This window comes from Lepisma saccharinum, chromosome 4 (genome assembly GCF_977018435.1).
Source record: "Lepisma saccharinum chromosome 4, izLepSacc3.1, whole genome shotgun sequence".
In the NCBI taxonomy this organism is placed as follows: Eukaryota; Metazoa; Arthropoda; class Insecta; order Zygentoma; family Lepismatidae; genus Lepisma; species Lepisma saccharinum.
In genome coordinates, this window is record NC_139232.1 from 75,105,857 (window position 1) to 75,129,223 (window position 23,367).

The following is a 23,367-nucleotide window of genomic DNA, read 5'->3' on the forward strand; positions in this document are numbered from 1 at the left end:
TTTATTGTTCTCCAGCTATTTACCACCTTTTTATTCACAAATGTCTCGGTCAATGTTGAACGACTCTTGTATATACACATACAGCGGAACCTCGATTTCATGTTCCCGGATATTACATTTTTGAACTTTATACATTCATTCTTCATGGTCCCAATAGAGCAAACTGGAATAAAATTTTCCTGGATTTCTATACTTTCATGGATTGTCAGTTTTTCACCTGGCCCCCTGAACATAAAATTGAGGTTTCAATATATATACATATATTGCAGCAAGTGTTCTCACCTCTGCTCTTCTTCTTCAACTGCTCCACAGGTTTGAAATGTATGACTGGCATTGGGCACACGAGCTGCATTGGAAGGGGCTCCACCAAGCATGAATACTTCCTATCCCAACCAGCACCTTCCAGGTAGAGGCCACGAACATAAACCCCTTCCTGCAACAGAAGTATACAATGTTCTATATTTATTCTAAAACTCCTATTAACAGGTGATATTTGATCTGATAAGACTTCTTAGTAATTGTCACTATGTAATGTGCTACATTAACGAGGCCATCTTCCAGCTATTCTCTTGTGTAGCTATTCTACGGTCAATTCCACTACAAATCATGTCAACAGTGGGACATACTTCACAGGGTGAGGTTTTCCAGTCACTGATAACCTGACAATGGATTTAACGAAATAAGTGTGTTGTTGATGCTGAAATTTGGAGACATGTTTATACTTGGGCAACTGTAACAAGATTACCATGTGTGATCCATATCCACCCTTGTAAGCAACAGCCTGTATTATTTCTTACTATTTCTCTTGTATCAGTTTGCATTGCATAACCAATTACGTTGATCTCATTTGCCCTAATGATTTACTTACTCTGAAAATAAACATCTTAATGTTTCAATAAAGCAAAGTTGATGCAGTATGTAACAATTTTATCACACAACATATCAAGAACTCTTCTGTCATTTAATGGTTACTCTTTATTACCTAATAAACACGATATTTTTGAGTAAAATGTTTGCAGAAGTATTCAGTGCTACATATTTGTGGAATAGAGAAAGTAATTTGAAATGACTTGCACAGAATCAATAAAGAAATGGCTATTTTCTAAACATGTCATTTCTACATGTTCTTGCAAATGATAAATTTCTACAATTTCTACAACAGTATAGCTCCAATTTTGTTTTTCAGAAGCCTCTAATAAAAAAAAGTAAAAATCAGGCAAGCATTACGGAGGGGTGAAACTCAAATGCAGGTAAGAAATTACTGCACAAGTGACTTTTTTTGAGCATCTAATGTCAAAAAACTTAACATGAAAAGTAATATTATGGATTTCTAAGAAAAAAGGAAGACATGCAGAGAAATCAATGGTGGATTATCGACCCTCTTGACCTGGGTGGGAGAGGCTTTGAGCTGATGCTTATTAGGTTCAATGGAGGTTTACTGTTAACTTTAGAATCCTGAGGAGGAAGGGATCTCCAAATACTTTGTTAATTGGCAACTCATGCTAGATTTAAAAGTTTAGAGTAAAGGGTAAACACTTACAAGTTAAGGAGGAGTTCATCTTTATTTACTGCAACTGAAGCATTCTAGATTTAATCAACATCATAACATGAATTCAACATGAGCTTAATCAAACCTCATTTTTAGATGTCAAAACAGGTGGATCTTTATTAACTCTTACATTAAGAGCCATTATTTTGAAATTCGAACAAAGTTTGTTTGGCTTGATTTTCTTATATGTTGAAGTAGGTCATAAGAAATTAATATTCTGTAATTTTGAGACCCTGAAAAAATTTTCCCTGCCCTGTAGAAAATGTCAAAGTTCAAGGTCATACCATACATTTTTCATCAAAAGTGAAACATGAGTAACTTCGTAGTGCTGTATCTTTGGAAAGGAACAACACCACAAACTTTTGTTTTGATATACGGTTAGTATAAGACTGTTCCCTTGTATACATTCAATTGTTTTGATGGGGCATTGTTGCTTTCCATTGTTATGTGGCAACAAAGAGGGTCCAAAATGCAGTTTTTGCCTGTTTTCGGCCCTTAATATATTGGTTTAGCAACACTACTACAAAATTTTGTTTACTGGGCATGGAAGCTCACTATTAGGACAAGCTACCTGATATAGCACATTACTTGGATATTGAGGCTGTTAACAGATATAACCCTTTAAACACTCAAAAAATGCAAAATCGGCAACTTTAGAATTAGGCTTATCTTAAAACAGCGGAAGGGTAGAAAAAAAATTAGTATGCCATCTTGTAGCTCAATATATGTACTAACACAAGAAAATGAAAAATCATTGGGGCCTTGTCCCAGTTTCGAGAAAAAAATTCAAAATTTTAAGAATTGCCAATGTAAATTAAAATTAACACACTTTCTTCCCTATCAAAGTGGAACAGCCATTTCTCCTCAATTTCTTTGTTCCAAATGGAACAGTCAATGTCTTGAAAAGTTGTGGGATAGTTTTGGTTTTTATTTCTTTGATGGATAGCATAGCAGTGGCGAAGCTCCTATGAGGCTTTTGAGGCTTAGCCTACCCAAAAAATGTTGAAATTAAAATGTTCTTGTACCCTGTAACAATCAAAGTTCGTTAAAACGAATTAAAATATGTAATCCGAACGTTTGGTTCCGCCGATCCTTTCAGATATCTCGTCAGTCAGGCCAGAAAGAGGAGAGCGCGTTCGGCCCGAACTGTGAGGCTTTTGACGAAAAGCCTCGCGTTAAAAGGCAGCTATAGCGTGAGCTCTGCATAGGTGGAAGGGGAGTGTAAGGGGAGAGGACTGCCGATTTGCTGGGTGAAAGCGGCTAGCCTCAGAACCGACCTGTTGTGCTTCTAGTCTTCTTGTGCAAAGTACGTCGTTCACGCGCTGCATTATTGAATGTTAATTTACTTCAAGTGCATGCGCGCGTGTGTTTCTGTGTGTGTCGCATAGTGTATTTATGTTATAAAAATATAATACTGTGAAATGATATGTTGAAAACTCTAAGAGGATTTGCAGTGAAATAAATGTAAGTGAACAAGACTTCGTGGCTCTAAGATGCTTAACCTACGAAATCTTGGACACACTGACTGTACAAATGGAAATACGTTTTGGAGATCTTGAAAAGATAAAATTTGTTGAATTGCTAGACCAAAATAGTTTGGGGGATATAAACTACATTTTCCTGTGATGAAATTAAATAACCTTCTGTCCACATATCCATTTTTCAACAAAGAACGATTAGAAAATGATTTAAAGAATATCTATGCTGATGAAGAAAAGCATTTACCTCCTGCAGACCTTCTAAAATTCATAGTTAGCAATGATCTTCAAACAATCTACAAAGAAGTGACACAACTTATCAAGTTGGTCTTGACATTCCCTGTTACAACAGCTTCCTCCGAAAGAAGTATGAGCACCCTCAAGAGAGTAAAAAATTATCTCCGCAATTCAATGAAAAATGAAAGATTAAGTTCTCTCAGTACAATAACCATTGAAAAAAATGGTTAAATAACTTTCTATTGATAAAGGCTTCAAGGAAAGAGTAATTGATACTTTTGCGACCAAAAAGAATCGACGCATGGACCTGCTGTATTAAAAAATATAAGCAGGTTTTTCAGCCTACCCAGTATTTACACCTTAGCTTCGCCACTGTAGCATAGTGGTAATGTCCTGGGTTTGATGCAAGGTCGAAGTACAAGTGGTTCGGATTTCACTTTAAACTACAAATCCCCAGTCCCAATTAGCCGTCTTGTGCATAAAGTGGGTTTAAAGACAAAACTTTACATACAATGGCTTACCAAGTACTCTCGAAATGGGGGGAATAAACCATTTTTACAATAGTCAGCTATCATTTTGCCACCTTTTCCAGCTCATTTTATAAAAAGGCGTTTGTGATATAAGTACTTAAAAATACTATAAAAATGATTACTTACGGTCGTTTATGTTTTATAGAAAATACAAAGTTTCGAGATGCAACTGGTGCTTTCCTCAGGTGCACTTCTTGGCAATCGGAATTACTTCATGCCTACGTCAATTTACACAAAAGAACAAGGAAAAGGTGATAGTAAAAGATCATGATTAAAAAAGGTACTGATACGTAATTTTAAACTGGAAATCTTGGATCTCACGGGTTGCGTTGATTATGGCCGGAGTGACCTGGAAACCAATCCCCCCCCTCCTTGCTCTTATCCCATCGCTTAAACATCTGGATCCATAATTCATCTAAATTTCCATTCTCCCTGTTCAATTTATTACTTCTATCTTTACAGATATATGCCACTTCATACACATTTCTACCTATTGGTTTATTTTCAATTTTGACCATCTCTCTTTTCCTGATTCTATGCCCTTCTTCAATTACATGCTCAGATAACTCCATTCTTCGAGCTCCCTCTCTAATATCTTTATTATAGCCTGGAAATATGTAAGATGGTTTCACTTTTGCTCTTACTGACTCAATTCCTTTTGCTCCATCAGGAGCATAGGGCTTCAGTGAAACGCCTCCTATTGGCTCTGTGACGTGCCAACTCCTTGACCTCTCTCCATGTTTTTCCTTTCTCGGCTGCTTCTTCTTCTACTGTTCTCTTCCATGTCTTCTTCGGACGTCCTATTTTCCGGTCTCCTTGGGGGTTCCAGGCTAAGGCTGCTTTCTCTATTGCTCCAGCTGGTTTTCTTAAGGTGTGTCCTAACCAACTCCATTTTCTTCTTTTTATTTGGGCTGCAATTGGCTGTTGTTTAGTTTCTCTCCATAATTCTTCATTTGATATTATTTCTGGCCATTTTATATTGAGGATACGCCTGAGACAGCAATTAATAAAGGTTTGTATCCTTTTCGTGTTAGCTTGTGTGGTTTTCCATGTTTCACAAGCATACAGTAAAACTGACTTTACATTTGTATTGAATATCCTTATTTTTGTCTTTCTAGAAACATTGCAGGTTTTCCAAATGGGATACAGTTGTATAAATGCCACATTGGCTTTCTTGATTCTGTTTTGCATGTCTTCATCTGAACCTCCTTCTTTTGTTATGACACTTCCTAAGTATGTAAATGATTCTACTTGTTCAACCAGCTCATGACAAACATTCAATTTTTCTTTTCCTCTTGTATTGACTCCCATTTCTTTAGTCTTGTTCACATTAATAGTGAGTCCTGCTATCTTTGCTTCCTCCTGTAGTCTTTTTAGTTTCTCCTTCATGTCGCCAAGTCTTTGAGATAATAAGCAGATGTCATCCGCAAAATCTAGATCTTCTAGTCTATCTTTGAGTCCCCATTGTATTCCTCTTTTCCTGCAACCCATCGTTTTCTTCATAACTGCATCTAGTACTAGCAGAAATATTGTCGGAGATAGAATGCAGCCCTGTCTCACTCCATTTGTAACATCTATGTATTCTGTAAGCTGTCCTTCATGTAGGATTTTGCACCTGAAACCTTCGTACATATCTTTCATTAGGTTTAATATCTTCGTTGGAATGCCATATTCTGCTAGTGTCTGCCACATGACTCTTCTATTTAGTGAGTCAAAAGCCTTTTCAAAATCGATGAACGTAAGATATAAGGTGGCTTGCCATTCATTGTTTTGTTCCAGAATTATTCTTAGAGTATTTATTAAATCGACACAACTACGTTGTCTGCGGAAACCAGCTTGTTCTTTCCTCAATCTTGATTCTACAACATCCTTCACTCTATTTAAGATTATTCTCGATAGTATCTTGCTTGGTATACTTAGCAAAGTAATTCCCCTCCAGTTTTTACAGTTAGTTGTATCTCCCTTTTTTGGCAGCTTTACTATTAAACCTTCTCTCCATTCTAATGGAACTTTTTCTTCATTCCATATTTTCTCTAACATCGGTTGTAAGAGATCAATGGAAGTTTCCACATTAGCTTTAATTAGTTCCGGATTTATGTTATCCATTCCAGGAGCCTTGCCATTCTTAATTTGCTTTATTGCTAGCCTAACTTCTGCCCTAGTTGGGGGCCCTAATTTAATTTTGGTTATCTTTTCTATTTCCTTCTGTTCTTGTTCGATTACAGGTTTCTTCTTCTCTTTTCCCATCTCTATTCAATATGTGTGAAAAATATTCTCTCCATCTTTCCATTTGTTCTTCTTGGGTTAGCAATAGAGTACCATTTCTATTTCTCACCGGTTTACTCTTCCTGAATGTTTTTCTGGATAATTTCTTAGTTATGTCATACAGCTGTTTTAAGTCACCTCTCTTTTCTGCCTCTTCTGCATTTTGTGCTAAGTCCTCTACCCATTCCCTCTTATCTCTCCTCACACATTTCTTCACCTTTTTATCTATTTCCGAGTACTCTGTTTGGGCTGCTGCTTTCTGTAGTCTTGTTCTGCTTTGGTTTATTTTTTGTTTTGCTTCTTTCCTATTTCTTATTACTTCCCAAGTGTCTTCAGACATCCAGTCTTTTTGTAGTTGATTTCTAATTCCCAGTACCTTCTCTCCAGTTTCTAAGTAGATTCTCTTCACATTTTCCCAATTTGTTTCAATATCTGGTTCATGCTGTGTACTTTCCGAGAGAGCTTGGAATCTATTATTTATTTCTAATTTAAATTCCTTTTGTTTTTCTTTCTCTGTCAATCTTTGAACATTAATTTTCTTTTTTCTTCCTTCAAACTTCTTGGATGTTGACATTATTTTTAGCTTAAATTTGGCTACCACAAGATGATGGTCGCTGGCTACATCTGCTCCTCTTTTATTTCTTACATCCATTAGCAATCTCCTAAACTTCCTGCTTATTGTTTTATGGTCTATTTGGTTTTCTGTAATGCTATCTGGTGAAACCCAAGTTACTTTGTGACAGTTTTTATGAGGGAAGATTGTTCCTCCAATGACCAATTCGTGATATGCACATAGGTTTACCAATCTTTCTCCATTATCATTTATGTCTCCCAAACCATGTTTCCCCATTATATGTTCCAATCCTTCATTTTGCGAACCTACCTTGGCATTCATGTCACCCATGAGGATCAAAATATTTCTCTTCTTCACATTTTTTATTGTGTCATTTAGTTGTTGGTAAAATTCATCTTTCCTCTCAATTTCTGTCATCTCTGTGGGAGCATAACATTGTATTATAGTTATATTTCTAAAGCAGGTTCTAAACCTAGCTGTATTAATTCTGTCGGAGATGAGTTTCCATTCTATTAGGCTCTTCTTTGCCAGTCTGTTTAGGAGTATCCCTACGCCATTCCTGTGTTCTGCATTATCTCCTATTTGTCCTGAGTACAACATTGTATTTCCTTCTTGTGTTGTTATTTCACCAAAGTCTACCCATCTCACCTCACTCAACCCAAGAATTTCTAGTTTGTATTTTTTCATTTCTCTTTCCACTTGTTTTAGTTTTGAACTTCCTTTCAAAGTTCTGATATTCCAACATCCTATATTCGTTTTCCTTTTAACATCAAAGGTTGTCATCAAAGCATCCATCCAGTTTCGTTTCACTTTAGTTTCTTTAATAAAGCAATTTAAGGTGTGCAGGTTATTGGCCTACAGCACCCGAGCTTGGTGGTGGGGCTGCCACCTGAAGCATCCAAGCATGCTGTTTTCTGTCAGGGTTGTCTCCCTTAGCCTTCGAAGATCACGCTTCACCACAAGGCAGTGGTTCCCTTTTTATTCAACCCCAAAAGGGAGGGTTGCCTCTTTCGCCTTCTGCGCCGTACCAAAGGACTCCTTCTCCGCCGCATCAGCTGTTGAGGTCTTCGCCGTAACCCTGGCAAGGGGCCCTTACAAGGTGCTACCATCCGGAGCCAGATGGACCAAGGATTTTTAAAGAGGTATTACTCCTCTTGGTTTTCCGCCTCCTCCGCCGTTGAGATGGTCATTCATCTTCTTCCGCCTTTGGAGCCGTTATCAGAAAGTGGAACAGCCATTTCTCCTCAATTTCTTTGTTCCAAATGGAACAGTCAATGTCTTGAAAAGTTGTGGGATAGTTTTGGCTTTTATTTCTTTGATGGATAGCGTAGTGGTAATGTCCTGGGTTTGATGCAAGGTCGAAGTACAAGTAGTTCGGATTTCACTTTAAACTACAAATCCCCAGTCCCAATTAGCCATCTTGTGCATAAAGTGGGTTTAAAGACAAAACTTTACATACAGTGGCTTACCAAGTACTCTCGAAATGGGGGGAATATACATTTTTACAATAGTCAGCTATCATTTTGCCACCTTTTCCAGCTCATTTTATAAAAAGGCATGTGTGATATAAGTACTTAAAAAATACTATAAAAATGATTACTTACGGTCGTATATGTTTTATAGAAAATACAAAGTTTCGAGACGCAACTGGTGCTTTCCTCAGGTGCACTTCTTGGCAATCGGAATTACTTCATGCCTACGTCAATTTACACAAAAGAACAAGGAAAAGGTGATAGTAAAAGATCATGATTAAAAAAGGTACTGATACGTAATTTTAAACTGGAAATCTTGGATCTCACGGGTTGCGTTGATTATGGCCGGAGTGACCTGGAAACCAATCCCCCCCCTCCTTGCTCTTATCCCATCGCTTAAACATCTGGATCCATAATTCATCTAAATTTCCATTCTCCCTGTTCAATTTATTACTTCTATCTTTACAGATATATGCCACTTCATACACATTTCTACCTATTGGTTTATTTTCAATTTTGACCATCTCTCTTTTCCTGATTCTATGCCCTTCTTCAATTACATGCTCAGATAACTCCATTCTTCGAGCTCCCTCTCTAATATCTTTATTATAGCCTGGAAATATGTAAGATGGTTTCACTTTTGCTCAGGGTACAATTATTTTAATTTTAATGACAAGATCTATTTGCAGAAGGAGGGATTAGCGATGGCTGTCTCGGAAATTGCATCTGGGATTTTCATGAATTATATTGAAAAACATACACCCATCGCATGAATTCCAAAAAAATATATAGTGGTGTGCCAAAAATGGAGACTGGAGGGAATCATAACTCCCCTTTGGCCCAGTAAAAAGAATGTCAAAAGTTGGGAAAGGTGGCGAAATGATAGCTGACTTTTGTAAAAATGTATACCCCCCCATTTCAAAAGTCCTTGGTACACCACTGTATGTAAAGTTTTGTCTTTAAACCCACTTTATGCACAAGACGGCTAATCGGGACTGGAGATTTGCAGTTTAAAGTGAAATCCGAATCATTTGCACTTCCACCTTGCATCAAACCTGGGAACCTTTGATTAGAAGGAGGTGGCATTACCACTACGCTATCCATCAAAGAAATAAAAGCCAAAACTATCCCACAACTTTTCAAGACATTGACTGTTCCATTTGGAACAAAGAAATTGAGGAGAAATGGCTGTTCCACTTTCTGATAGGAGAGAAAGTGTGTTAATTTACATTGACATTTCTTAAAATTTTGAATTTTTTTTTTCTCAAAAATGGGACAAGGCCCCAATGATTTTTCATTTCAATGTGTTAGTACATACGTATATTGAGCTACAAGATGGCATACTAATTTTTTTTCTACTCTTCCGCTGTTTTGAGATAAGCCTAATTCTCAAGTTGCCGATTTTGCATTTTTTGAGTGTTTAAAAGGATTATATCTGCGAACAGCTTCAATATCCAAGTAATGTGCTATATCAGGTAGCTTGTCCTAATAGTGAGCTTCCATACCCAGTAAACAAAATTTTGGGATAGTGTTGCTAAACGAAGATATTAAAGACTGAAAACAGGCAAAAACTGCATTTTGGACCCTCTTTGTTGCCGCATAATAATGGAAAGCAACAATACCCCATCAAAACAATTGAATGTATACAAGGAAACAGTCTTGTACTAACCGTATATCAAAACAAATGTTTGTGTTGTTGTTGCTTTCCGAAGATACAGCACTCCGAAGTTACTCATGTTTCACTTTTCATGAAAAATGTATGGTATGACCTTGAACTTTGACATTTTTTACAGGCCAGGAAAATTTTTTTAGGGTCTCAAAATTACAGAATATTAATTTCTTATGACCTACTTCAACATATAAAAAAATCACTGAGATCAAAAAATACAACTATCCAAATAACACTTTTTTGTTCGAATTTCAAAATAATGACTCTTAATCGACCATTTATTGTTAGATTCAGAATTCTTCTTCAGGATTCACCTCATCTCGCCTCCCTCTGCCTCCACATTATTTTTTCTGGTAAAGTCACTGTACTGTACACTGGTGAGTCACGTGATCTTTGTAGGAAAAACAATTCCTGTCCCCCAACACATAACTTCAAGTGTGTCACCCCCCAAAGGATGGTTGTGAAAGGAATGCAATAGGTTTTTCACCCATCTGGCACAGAAAAAATAGTGACACTTGTTGTGCACTTTCAGCTTCATTCTAAAAGAAAAAGTATAGTTCTTTTATCCAGAATTGCATGCCCGAGGTTGGCAAATTCTTCAGAAATACATAGCCAACAATGTTGCTGGCAAGGAGTAAGGAAAAGTTTCCACAACAAATTTTCAGCCCATACCTCCCCTCACCAACTAGGGAGGTTTATCTAATAATGCAGGGGAAAAGTGATTAGTGATCGTACCCTGTTGTCAGTTTATCATGCATGTTATCTGAAGAAGAGGAAAGGGCAAAAAACACATCAGTCATATTCTAAGATTGTGCTTGAAACCTGAGGAAAGCAACAGTTAGCCACTCTCAGTTTGGCAATAGTGCACTTGAACTCCAATCATAAGGCAGAAGCTCTATCTACTGCTATCTACTTGAAGGAGAATCTAAAAATCTACTTTATCTCCTTCGTATCCCTCAAGGGAGATGTGACAAATGCAACCTGTGTTCATTCATTTCTGCCCAACTTTGCCTCTTCTCTCTCTTTTTGTTTGAAGAGTCTACTTGTAAGATGTACAAGTTCGCTTAGTGAATAAAACTGGTGCAGAAAAAAAAAAGGCAGGAAAAGTCTTGCAGTCAACAGAACAGCCTTCTGGCAAATTTTACGAAATCTCCTCAGTTTGGGAAAATATATAAAGCACGAAATGGGAGTTAAGGCAAATGTAGGATCAAGCTAAAATACCGATTATTTAACATGGACTTTTGCCAGGATCTGGCTGAACATATTAAGCACTAAAATGTAAAATGCAGGAATGTAAAAATCAGGGTTCCACTTTACTTACAAGTGGCCTCTGTGTAATCTGAGAATCATCAGCGACAAAAACTGTGAATTCCCATGAGAGAAGATCCACTGAAATCCCAGCCTGACGGGCAGCAGTCTGCAATCAAAGCAAACACATGCATGTATTTTATATTTACATTACATATATATGAACATAACCAAACTGCTTACACTAGGGTCAGCACAGATTAATCAGTACTGTATTGATATTTGCCAAAATATATGCATTTTAGTGTTGTTTTGTCACTACATTTTTCTATCTTATTTCTACAAACAGCCTGTAATTTAACCCACAATTCTGCCATTTTATTATTATTTTTTATGTATATAAACATATGTCATGGTTTTGTAAAGTAAAATTCTAAATAAGCAGTTTCTTATTCAAAACTAAAACCCATTGTAGACATCTAGTTTCAAATATTAATTACCATCGACATTATTCAAGGAACTTAAGCAATTTTATATTGGATCAGTGGAAAGTTGGCTTTTTGTTTCAGTAAATTTTATTTCAGTACTTTTATTGATATTGTCAAAATTTCATATTGTAAATTGAAAAACCTAAGAACATGAAAAGGATGCGCCATGCTCATCCCACCACACAACCAAATAAAGCTGAACACATCAGTGGGAACAATTTATTTCTGGAATGGCAAAGCTTTCGATAAAAATCATAATTGTACAAATTTATGATAAAACATTTAATATTTACCTTGTACATGTATTTAAGAATCTATAAAATTATCACCCTCTCATTAATAACAATATATAAATTGCTTGGATGCAGTTGCTGACCTTCCTCCCCCACACTCCCTTTTGGTATTTACCAGGTTCAAAAGAGCACTGATGTGCGACACTCAAGAATAAATAATGTGATTAGTTTTTGGTTACTTTTATTAATATCTCTGGCATGTGTGTGCATATGCACACATTTGCTTGTGTGTACACACACTCACACACACACATATATATACATACATGCATGCATTATATATCAAATACAATAATAATTCCACTGTTTCAAATAGTCTTTTTGGGTGAGATAGCATGGATGATGAATCTGATGTTAAGAATGTCATTGGTCACAGGTTGAATTTTATTATTATTATTATTTTTATCTTTTCTTATTTAAGTTGTACACATTCCACCTCTATCACAATATTACAAATTTCTCGTTGAATGGTAAAGCTTGGAAATAAAATGTGGGTGCATTGTTTATTAACCTTCTGATTCATGTACAAAAGTGGTGCATATTTTTTACCTGTGGTGTTCTCTAATAAAGACAGTCATCCTGGTGATGAAATGGTCCTGTAAGTTTAGGTTATTTTTTGTTAGTAAGATACTGAAGGCTTCGTCAATGATTAACTCTGTTTAGTGTTCAAAAGATACTCTATTTAATCTTGTAGCACTATTATAAATTTACCTTCCTTTCTTTGGAACCTTTTTCTATATTGTGTTGAGAAAGTCCTGTTATTTTTGCAATGCTTTCGTTAACATACATATATATATATATATTGATATATTGAAACTAACTATTTACATTATTTATTTTTATTTCTTCTTCTTCTTATTACAGTGGAATCTTGGGGATTGAATGTATAATGGCAGGAAAATGTAAAATCTAGGAAGGTTAAATTTGGGTACCACAGTAATATTAATTGTTATGTTTTAATTTGCTATAGAAGAATCACAGATTTTACATTTGCCAACAGAAGTTCTTTAGCAACAGACACTGCATTGTTAATATTTTCAAATTTATTATTTTTTAAATAAAATATCCTCTATTTTAGAAAGTAAATGTCCTAGCTCAGAAATTTTGCATATGGTAACATAACTACACTAAACTACACATTCAACATACTTGTATGTAATATGCTCAATAACAATAATACCTGAAGCACAGCCGTGAGAAATCCTGTAGGGAACGTAAAGGCTGAGAGCCAGAACTGCACAGGTGGATGAGTTGTTTGTGCCCATGATGAGAACTGTTCCACACGACTAATTAAGTCTCTGGTCCAAGAGCCTAATGGTTTCAATGATGGGTAAGCTACAAAAACAAAATCAAAATGTAATATTGAATAAAACCATATTTTAAAAAGAAAAAAGGGTGCAACCAGCCCTTCGAGGGCCAAGGCATACCAAGTTACTTTCCATCTTTTATGTCCCGTCCCAACTGTTTTATGACTTTCAAAATGAGATTCTACTACTATTACTTCCAAGTAGCCCCCAGTTGTACTCATGATGTTGACTCAACACTGACATTTTTGGAGTTCCCACCAGGAATCAAACCTGTACCATTAGGCAACATGCAGAGCTCACAACCATGTTATAAAATGGAGCTACATTTGAAAGCATCACTGGCAATTCCAAGAGTGAAAATAGGATATTGATAATGTGGCTCTGAGCTTTAGGAAATTCAAACTGGTACAAAAAAATCTTTTTAATTGCATGCATTGCTTGTTATTAATTTTCAACTGAAATTAATCTCTATGAAATGCCAGGCAAACTGTATTTGACATGTTGGAAGCTTTATGCAAAGAGTTGAAATGTTTCTATCAACAATAAGTACTGTATGCTTCAAATTCTATAGTGATTCATTTCAAATAAAAAATAACAGGTACACAAAAGCTTACATTTCACTTCTGTAGAAAAAAAAATACTATTACAAACATTTTTTTTGAATTGGGATATGGAGGAAAGCAGTGCAGAAAAAACACCATAATCTGTATATACTAGAAAGAAGTATATACTTTTTTCATGAAACTGATTCTTTGAAGAAAAAAAAAAGAAAAAAGAGTCTTGTGAAAATAGTATTTCTTTGAGTGTATACGAATCAATGAGCAATGAACACATTCAATTCCTGAAACATGTATAACCCCATTAGGTATTATTTTGCTCATATCTTGGCTGAATTCTATTTTAATGTTGAAGAAAGTAGAGCAAGATACAACCAGCCTAAATATTCACAATATAATTAATACTGACCGATACTAATGTATCAATATCCAGTCAGTCCTAACACACAACTTACATTTATCACATGTTCCAGGGAAAGAATGATGCAGTAGCAAATTAATACACTGAACAGTCAACAACACCACCATTTCCTCCTCAACCCTCGTCCTTCACCTGCAATTTCCTACGGCATCCCCCAATTACATTAACCAGGATATTTTAAGCATCTCATAATAGCAGGCTTCAACCAGCCAGCGGTTCACCTAACAAAGTTGCCAAAAAACAATATCAAAATTCAACCACAAACTAACATATGAGTCATTCATTCCATGCGAAATCAACACAGATATGTGCAATTTCCAACCTGACCATCTCCAATTTTCATTAAATTTGGGGAGTTGAAACTATGCATGGAACTTAGTAACTATGGAAATTTTGAGTGTCGATTGTCTTGTAATTGTTAAATTATTCAAGGTCAAAGTTCGCATAAATTGCTCTTTTTGAGCCCGCTTAGCTGTATTAAATGTGCTGTAACTCCGCCCCTATTTTACCTAGGAAGCTCAAATGAAGCTTATTGTACAGGGAATTGAACAAGCTTTCCAGTGATATATAACAAGCCTACTTTGGATAAAAATATAATTTTGTCACGTGACCTTGGCTTTTGACCTTGAATATCTCAAAACATGTCATCACCAAAAATCATGAAAAAAATAGATTTGGTCCCTCATGCCATACTCTAAAACATTTCAAAATATGATTTTGGGACTGCAATGGTATCAGAAGATACAAAATAATATGTGTAACTATGTGACTACATGAACTATGACGAGTCAAATTTCCCTTAACACCCCCCCTTACAAAATGTAAAGGAGTTATCCTGTGTATAATTGTTCATGAATGAAATAGGTTAGGTACAGGGAGATCCTTAGCCGTTTGTTTCAAGCGCAGGTCCAGCATATTGTTGACCGCCATATTGAATTCAACGAAAAATTTCAAAGGAAAGGGGGTGATGTGAAACATCAAATCAGGCTAGAATTTCACGAGAAATGAAGTGACAAAGGTTTTTCCAACGTATCTTTAGCCAGCAAAAAGTTATACGCATATCTTTGACTTACGATATATGCACATTATAATGTTGTTAATGTTCCTGTGAGCACACTCGTTGACGTCTCTCACACTCACATAGAACATTTGGCAATGTAGCATGTGCAACATCATCACAAGCAGCAACTATGCCTTCTCTCAGATGGTCAATATCACGGAATTTTAGTGCATGCACCATTCTCTTCAAATGTTTGTGAGGGTAAATATCCTCCTAAGATGTTAGATCTGGGGAATGTGCAGCCTTTTTAATAAATCCCCATCTGCCCATCAATCTACCTAGAAATTTACCATGAAGAAATTGCCACAATGTCCACATAGTGTGGTCACACACTGTCCTGTTACAAAACTCTGGAAAAGTGCCATATCCCGTAAGCAAGGATGAAAAACCTGTTCACTTAAATCCAAGAAGCCCTCACCATTTAAGGTTCCGTTGTTGAATATGCACCAACCACTCCCGTTCTCCATACACTATACCACAACATTAGCTTACCAGCAACAACCATTCGGCTGGGATCTGTGTACTGTAGATTATCAAATCACAGGTATTGCATATTCTTTTTATTAACTTCACAGTGAACATAAAAATTAGCCTTGTCACTGAAGATTTTTTCATTCCAAAGGAAATGTTTGTTTGAGATACTTTTCCCAATATTCTTCACTATTCAACTATTTAATGAATGTCTCTGATTAAAATCATATGCAATGGTGCGTACCTAGGTATACTTCTTTCTCTCCCGAGATGTCAGCGTGATCTCGATGAGTCCCTAACACGTTAGGAGCATTTTAGTGCTTTGTTTTTAACACCTCGAAAAGGAGAAAATGGTTACAAGCAAGCAGTAATAACTTTTTGCTGGTTAAATATATGTTGGAAAAATCTTCGTCACTTCATTTCTCGTGAAATTCTAGCCTGATTTGATGTATCACATCACCTCCTTTCCTTTGAAATTTTTCGTTGAATTCAATATGGCGGTCAACAATATGCTGGACCTGCGCTTGAAACAAACGGCTAGGGATCTCCCTGTGCATAACTTATTTCATTCATGACCAATTATACCCAGGATAACTCCTTTACATTTTGTAAGTGGGGGGGGGGGGGTGTTAAGGGAAATTTGACTCGTCATAGTTCACGTAATGATGCTTTTATCAGTCACATAGTTACACATATTATTTTGTATCTTCTGATCCCATTGCAGTCCCAGAATCATATTTTGATATGTTTTAGAGTATGGTATGAGGGACCAAATATATGTTTTTCATGATTTTTGGTGATGACGTGTTTTGAGATATTCAAGGTCAAAGGCCAAGGTCACGTGACAAAATTATATTTTTATCCAAAGGTAGGCTTGTTATATATCACTGGAAAGTTGTTCAATTCCCTGTACAATAAGCTTCATTTGAGCTTCCTAGGTGAAATAGGGGCGGAGTTACAGCACATTTAATACAGCTAAGCGGGCTCAAAAAGATCAATTTATGCAAACTTTGACCTTGAATAATTTAACAATTACAAGACAATCGACACTCAAAAATTCCATAGTTACTAAGTTCCATGCTCAGTTTCAACTCCCTAAATTTCATGAAAATCGGTGATGGTCAGGTTGAGGACTTTGTTGATTTCCCATGGAATGACTCATATGTGTTCAACAACGATACCGATGCTAAAGACCTAATAAAGACCTAATAACATCCATAGTGCAAGCGGAGAGTGACAAAATAGCTACCAGCACTGACATTGTAGACATGCGAAATTCAATCCACACGAAGATAGTAATAAATTCAGTTGAAAGGCAGCTAACAATGTGTACATAAAATCAGATGCAGGCAGCCAATATATTCATGCCCTCACCTACCATCCACCCAATCAAAAGGCAATAGTGGGGCTAAAGTTTTTCCAAAGAGCTTTCTCTTACTGTCCAGATGATGAGGATCCAAGGGAAGAGATAACCACTATTTCAGAATTAGGTCAAAAACATGGTTACACTGAATTCCATCCATCCTCTTGGTGTAGCAAGGCTGAAATGCAGATAAGGCATTCTAGCCAACCACAGCTAACACCCAGCATCAAGAAAAAGTGGCTTGCCTTCTGCTACCCTACCACATCCAACTGCCTAATGAAAGCCCTTACAACATTAATGTAGCTCACAGACCAACTGCCAAGGTAGCCAAAAAAACAGGAAACACTAACAATACTTGCTCCCCACCCTTGACAACTCAGGTGTATAGGATGCAGTGTGAGAGTGCAAAGCACATTACATCATCAGACCCATTAACAAAAGAATCCTGGAGGCACATGGTACAGTGGTTCGGATCCATAGGTTCAGTCCCAATTAGCCTTACTGTGCATAAAGTGGACTTAAAACACCAATTCAAACCAAACACAAGAATCCAGCAGCACTTAACAGATGCACAAAAACACCAGAACATCACCAGACTTTCCAAATGCATCAAATACAACAACAACAAAATGAGGAAAGTTCACATCAGGTATACAGCTCTGACACTGACTGCTACAAAAATCAAGAAAGCACATGACATTATGCACTTCCCACAGTGGATTGAACTTCGAGAGTCTACAGGCACACCACATCCGGATCCCTTTACTGCAACAGTTGACACAAAGAAACAGCAACAACACCTAGCAGCATGCCACAAAACTACAAAATCAAAATTACAGTATCTCGCCAAGCAACATTGAAACAAGTTCTTGAGAGGATGGTGGTAGCAACCACCAAAATTAATGGAATATCATAAATTTCAGGTGGCCGCGGTGGCTCAGTCGGTAACGCATCTCACTACCATGCTCAAGGTCCCGGGTTTGATCCCCGGCCGGTTCAAATCCGGGAACTTTTCTGACGTTGGAAGCGGCTCCGGCACCCACCCAGCGTCGAATGACATGGGTACCTGGGGGAAACCCTGGGGGGGGGGGGGGGGTAAAGGCTGTCAGGGGCGTGATGCTGATCACATCACCCCCACTCACGACCGGATCAAGAAAGTGTGGGGCGTTACCCCCACACCCCCTATACGCCTTCATGGCATGGTGCTAAGCACAGGGGAGCACTTTACCTTTACCTTTTCATAAATTTCAGTTTCGCAGGTAAGTGAGTACTTCATTTCAGTATATTAACTTACATTTAATTTACAAACCAATGTTTAAAACTATATGTACAGTTATAAATGCAATAAACAAATACATGTTAACATCCATTTAAAATTGTCAGAATTACCATAAACATAGTAGATACATTTGCATGCTCTATGGTTTGTTTGAAAATTCAGAATGAGTACTACAAGTCCCATGTTGGAGAGAGAATTGAAAATTTATTCTTGTTGTGATATTTCTTTGAATATCAGATATTTTGGACATTTTACTGTAAGCAGTTGTTGATGGAAGGTTTTAATACAGAAAATTTACTATATGTCATCCAAAGTCAGCTACAGGTAAAGACCAAATAATATTGTTTTCTGAGAAGATATGTTAAATGTGGCAAGAAAGAAATGGTGAGAAAGTCAACGTTCTACAAGGTCCTTTACTATACTGAAAAAGGATAATGATCAACTGAAAGTTATTAAATATGGAGAAACTAGTACTCACTTTATCCGCAAAACTGTTTTTTCTTCTTCGTTCTATTAATTTCAGTGGCTGCTGCCACCATTCTCGTTGGAACTTGCTGTACTGTTGCTTGGTGTGCGTCTTTTGTTAGTGGTTCTCTGGCTGCAGCTAGGTGAGCTGTTGTTAACTGTGCGTCTGGGTCCATGTCGTCTGCTATTTCCGGGCGATAACTGTTGTAGTAGGAGGATCCAAGTATGGTGCGCTTGCCCGCTATCGATGTTTAGCTCATGCGGGAAGTGCATTATAGCATGCGTTTCCTTGATTTTGGTGTCTACAAGTGTGAGGGCAGTGAACCTTTTGAATTTTATGGCTATTGTATTTGATATGTTTAGCAAGACCAGCAGTGGTTTTTTTTGCATTTGTTAGGTGTTGTTGGATTCTTTCATTGACAGATCTGATGGACCTGCCGATGTAATGTGCCTTGCATTCACACTCTGAATCGTATACACCTGGGTTATCAAGGGAGGAGAGGAAGTGCCGTTTGTGTTTGATCAGTTTATCAGCTATTTTGGAATTGGGTTTGTGCGCTACTTTGATGCCATATGGGAGAAGGGCTTTGGATATGCGGTTGGAAGTGGTGGGATGGTAGGGGAAGGCAAACCATTTATATTGGCCGCTGGAGGTTGATTGTGCCTGGGTTGCTTGTGGTTGGATAGGGTGTCTGACCTGTATTTCCGCTTTACTGCACCAAGTGGAAAGTTGTGCTTCTATGTAGCCATGTTTCAGGGCTATTTCAGTGATGGTGGCTATCTCCTCTCATAGATCCTCTTCTCTGCAACAGTAGGAGAAGGCTTGTCGATAAAAGTTCAGCCACACATTGGCTTTTTGCTTGGGGGGGGATGGCTAGAGAGAGCATGTATGAACTGGTTGCCTGCATCCGGTTTTCTGAAGACAGTGGTTGTGAATTTGTTAAGTGCACGGATCATGGTGATGTCCAGAAAGTTGATTTTACCATGTTTTTCTTGTTCTATGGTGAAGTTGAGCCTGGGGTGGATGCTATTTAGCTTGTTCACTAGAAGGTTGAGTTCTTCTGTCTTTTTGTATACGACTATTGTGTCATCCGTGTACCTTCCATATCGGATGTATTGTAGTTCTATAGTGTGGAGTATCTCCTTTTCAGCCAGGTGCATGACAACGTTGCCTAAAGGAACTGATAGGAATCCCCATCGCAAGGCCCTCGGATTGATTGTACAATTTATCCACAAACTGAAAGTAGTTGTGCTTTAGACAAACTTCCAATAGCCTGGTTGTCTCTTGTACCTCTAGAGCAGGGATTCTGTTTGTTGTCAGCCATCGTTCAACTGAACGCAGTGCTAGGTCTATGGGGATTGAACTGTACATATCTACTATGTCAATGCTGGCTAATTTTGCAGTCAGCTTGCACTATTCAAGTCACCAGATTTTTACCATCAGCACTGTTGCGGAACACATATGTTTGTTTGTGGTTGAACTGAGATACAGGAAAACCTCGTTAATACGATATTGGTTAATACGAAGTACCCTTTAATCCGAAGTTCTTCCCATTCCCCAGCCGATAAGATAGGATTTACAATGTATTTCAGTACGGATAAATCGAAATACGGATAATTTTTAATACGAAGTTGTTTACAAGACCCTTCCGCAAAACTGGTTTCGCTTAATTCGAAGTAGACACCTGCGTAAGTCGACAAGAGAAGATCGAATGTGGAGAGAGCTTGGACGTTATTTTAACTTGACCTTGACATGTTTCCTTGTCCTAAGAGCTGCTGACAACTCGAGGGAAGCAGCCCGAAATGCCCGCTGGACATTGACATTCTTTGTCAATGTGCATGGGAGGTCAAGCTCTTTCCCCGCTGAATGCGCCACCTTGTAAATATTCACCAGTGCCAGAGAAATGCAAGATAAGATCGCACGAATGTTCCAAAATACAAGACGCGTGGCGCCTGGAAGTCTCACCAATCTGTCTAGCTCTGAGCTCGAGATACAACAATTTCCCGTGAGCGAGCAACTTTTGGCCTGGTAGCAGACAACTTCCGGTAACCACTTTAATTAAAAGCGTGTTCTTTGTGCCCTGTAGACCTTCATAAAAAAAGGGAAACTGTTACAGATAATCAAAGCCGCATGGGCCAACTAAAGATCGTCAACCCGCTTAATGCGTTGTCATCTAGGTTTCCCGCAAAAGTTGACATCGATCTCACGTATGTTGCAACTCCAGTTTCCCGCTTCATACGTTTCCAAACTGTGCCGGTCATAAAATTTGCCAAAACAGTGTTTTGTTGTCTGAGTGACTTCTCCCCTTTATCTATCAGCAAACGTTGGGGGGGGGTCCGTTGCTAATTGTTTCGGCCACGATATTCTTGCTCGTGTGCGCACACCGGCTCCTTTGGCGTCTAATAAAAAGCAAACAGTTCTGAAAACCTTCTTTAAAACAAAAACCGCATGATAAGTAAAAGAAAAGTGACCCCCTTCCTTTTCCTACAACAGCTCATTATCCGCCACTGGTGTGCATGGTAATGTGATTTTTCACACTGCTGATAGAAGTTGGGTCTTCGACAACTGCCTTATCTTTAAAATGCCGATGATTTCCCTTCTGCCACCTGCTGCTCTAACTTCCAGCCGGTCTCATTGTGTTTACCCTGCAGCTGGCGCCAGTGTTTAGTCTAGCGTCTGGAAAGCTCTCGCTTGCTGATAACTGCAATGACTCATCCAGTGGGAAGGAATAAGCTTCATTGCTTCATTGTTTTGAATCTCCCAAAGCCATACAATCCCCGCTTTTCTTCAGAACCATTAGCATGCTGCTGTTAAAAAAAAAAAACCGCAATGCTCAATGTAGGAATACGAGAGGAAAAGTTTTGGCGGAACGAGTGTTTGACCTCCAGAATACTCCTGAATCCTACAATAAATTGTCGATTAATCTGAATAATACGCAAGTTTCGTAAAACTTGTTTTTAGTTCATTTTTTACTGCTGAACTAAGCGGGACTAAATATACAGTTTAAAGTGGGATCCAAACCAGAGTGATTATCGAGTGCGGCACTGTTTAATGTGTCCTAGGATGCACATTGGGTGCAAACATCGCAAGTTGTGTGTTTACTTTTTCAGAGTTGATTACAATGCAAGTTGAGGAAGAGTTTGGACTGCTCCCTGAAAAAGGGGAGGGGGGCGAATATGAAGTTAACTGAAGCAAAGAATACGTGACTTTTTTTTACGATGTGTTTTAGACAGCCGAACCAGAATGAAATTTACAGGCCCGATTTTTTTGTTTTGTTTTGTGCCAGGGAAAGGTTGTGTTCTCTCCCAAGAGAATCTTCTCTTACCAGTTAATCCTGTAACGGACAATGTTCTAGTACATAAAATCCAATATTCATTCTGTTTGATTATCTCCCGTCTCTTGCTCGCGTGTGACTACTGTCAAGACCCACTTCTTGCAATAAACGAGATTGTTTTCTTTTCCGTAGGTCTCAGTGCAAACGGGTTTCTTATGAACTAAAATTGTAAGAATTTCGTGGAAGAGCAACAACTTTGCACAATTAAAAGAAAATACAGTTTTTTATAAGACTTTTTGCCACAACATGCATCCCGTGCATAACCGGTTGTATAACTAGGCAGGATAAATGGTGTTAACCGACTCCTTGTAATCTTTGTGTCCGCGTTAAGCTCCGTGTTCTCATTTTGTGTAACATTTTTTACACTTCCTTTAAAACGTACATATAAAGCTTATTTTCTGAGCTACCACCAAGTATAAAATATCCTTTGTGGGGCTAATTTATACTCTACTTTATTTACACCTGAAAACAGGCGCCATCTTGAAAAGTTTGGATAACTCGAAGTCGTTTAATACGAAGTTGACATTTTTTGGTCCCTTGAACTTCGTATTAACGAGGTTTTCCTGTATTTTGTTTTTTAGCCAGTTTGTTACGTGGACTGTGGGGTGATTGAAGCCAGCTATTATAAGGTGCATGGGGATTCCAGGTTTATGAGTTTTGGGAATGTCATAGGCAATGGCAGGTGAAGGGTGGGGGTTGAAAAGGAATTTGTGGTCTTGTTCACTGAGTACGACACTAGATTTCACTGCATTTTTCACAATTCTATTGTACCTGTCTGTGGGGTCCTTTGTGATGATACTGTACAAGTCGCTGTTTAGTTGGTTTTTTACTTTCTTTCAATAATCGCACTTGTGCATAATTACAAACTGGTTCATTTTGTCAGATTTTAGACACCAAACTTCATTGGTGTTCAGCCATTTGCCAAACTCGGAGAGGACAGAAGAGATTTCTTGGTGCACTGGATTAGGTTTCCTGGTTTCACTGCTGGTCATCACTTTTTGAAAAATTCTGGCTGCTGAAGAAGAAAAAAGTTTCGCGGATACAGTGAGTACTAGTTTCTCCGTATATATATACTACTGCATCTCTCTTTTCCCAATTATGAATGAAAGATATTGATTCAAATCTCAGTTGGCTCTTCAACACTTTCAATTATAAATGGTTTTCTATTTTATGCTGCAGTAATGAAAACTAGCAGCAAGAGCCAAAAGAGATGAAGGTCTAATTCTACTAAAATTTCACTACATCATTCCACAAAGTTGAGTTGACTCATTTGTCTTGAACAATACGAATAATTCAGCCAATTCTC

The 23,367-nt window shown here is 37.7% G+C and overlaps 1 protein-coding gene across 1 annotated transcript in view; it reads right to left on the reverse strand.

The window, feature by feature from the left end:
• kl-2 (dynein heavy chain 2, axonemal kl-2) overlaps nt 1–23,367 on the reverse strand; it is a 373,042-nt gene that overhangs the window by 11,947 nt on the left and 337,728 nt on the right. Inside the window, exons 85-87 of the mRNA XM_083120771.1 lie at nt 12,984–13,138; nt 11,096–11,191; nt 283–433 (exon numbers count right to left, since the gene is read on the reverse strand). Coding sequence (XP_082976897.1) covers nt 283–433; nt 11,096–11,191; nt 12,984–13,138 — 402 coding nt within the window. The remainder of the gene's footprint in view (nt 1–282; nt 434–11,095; nt 11,192–12,983; nt 13,139–23,367) is intronic.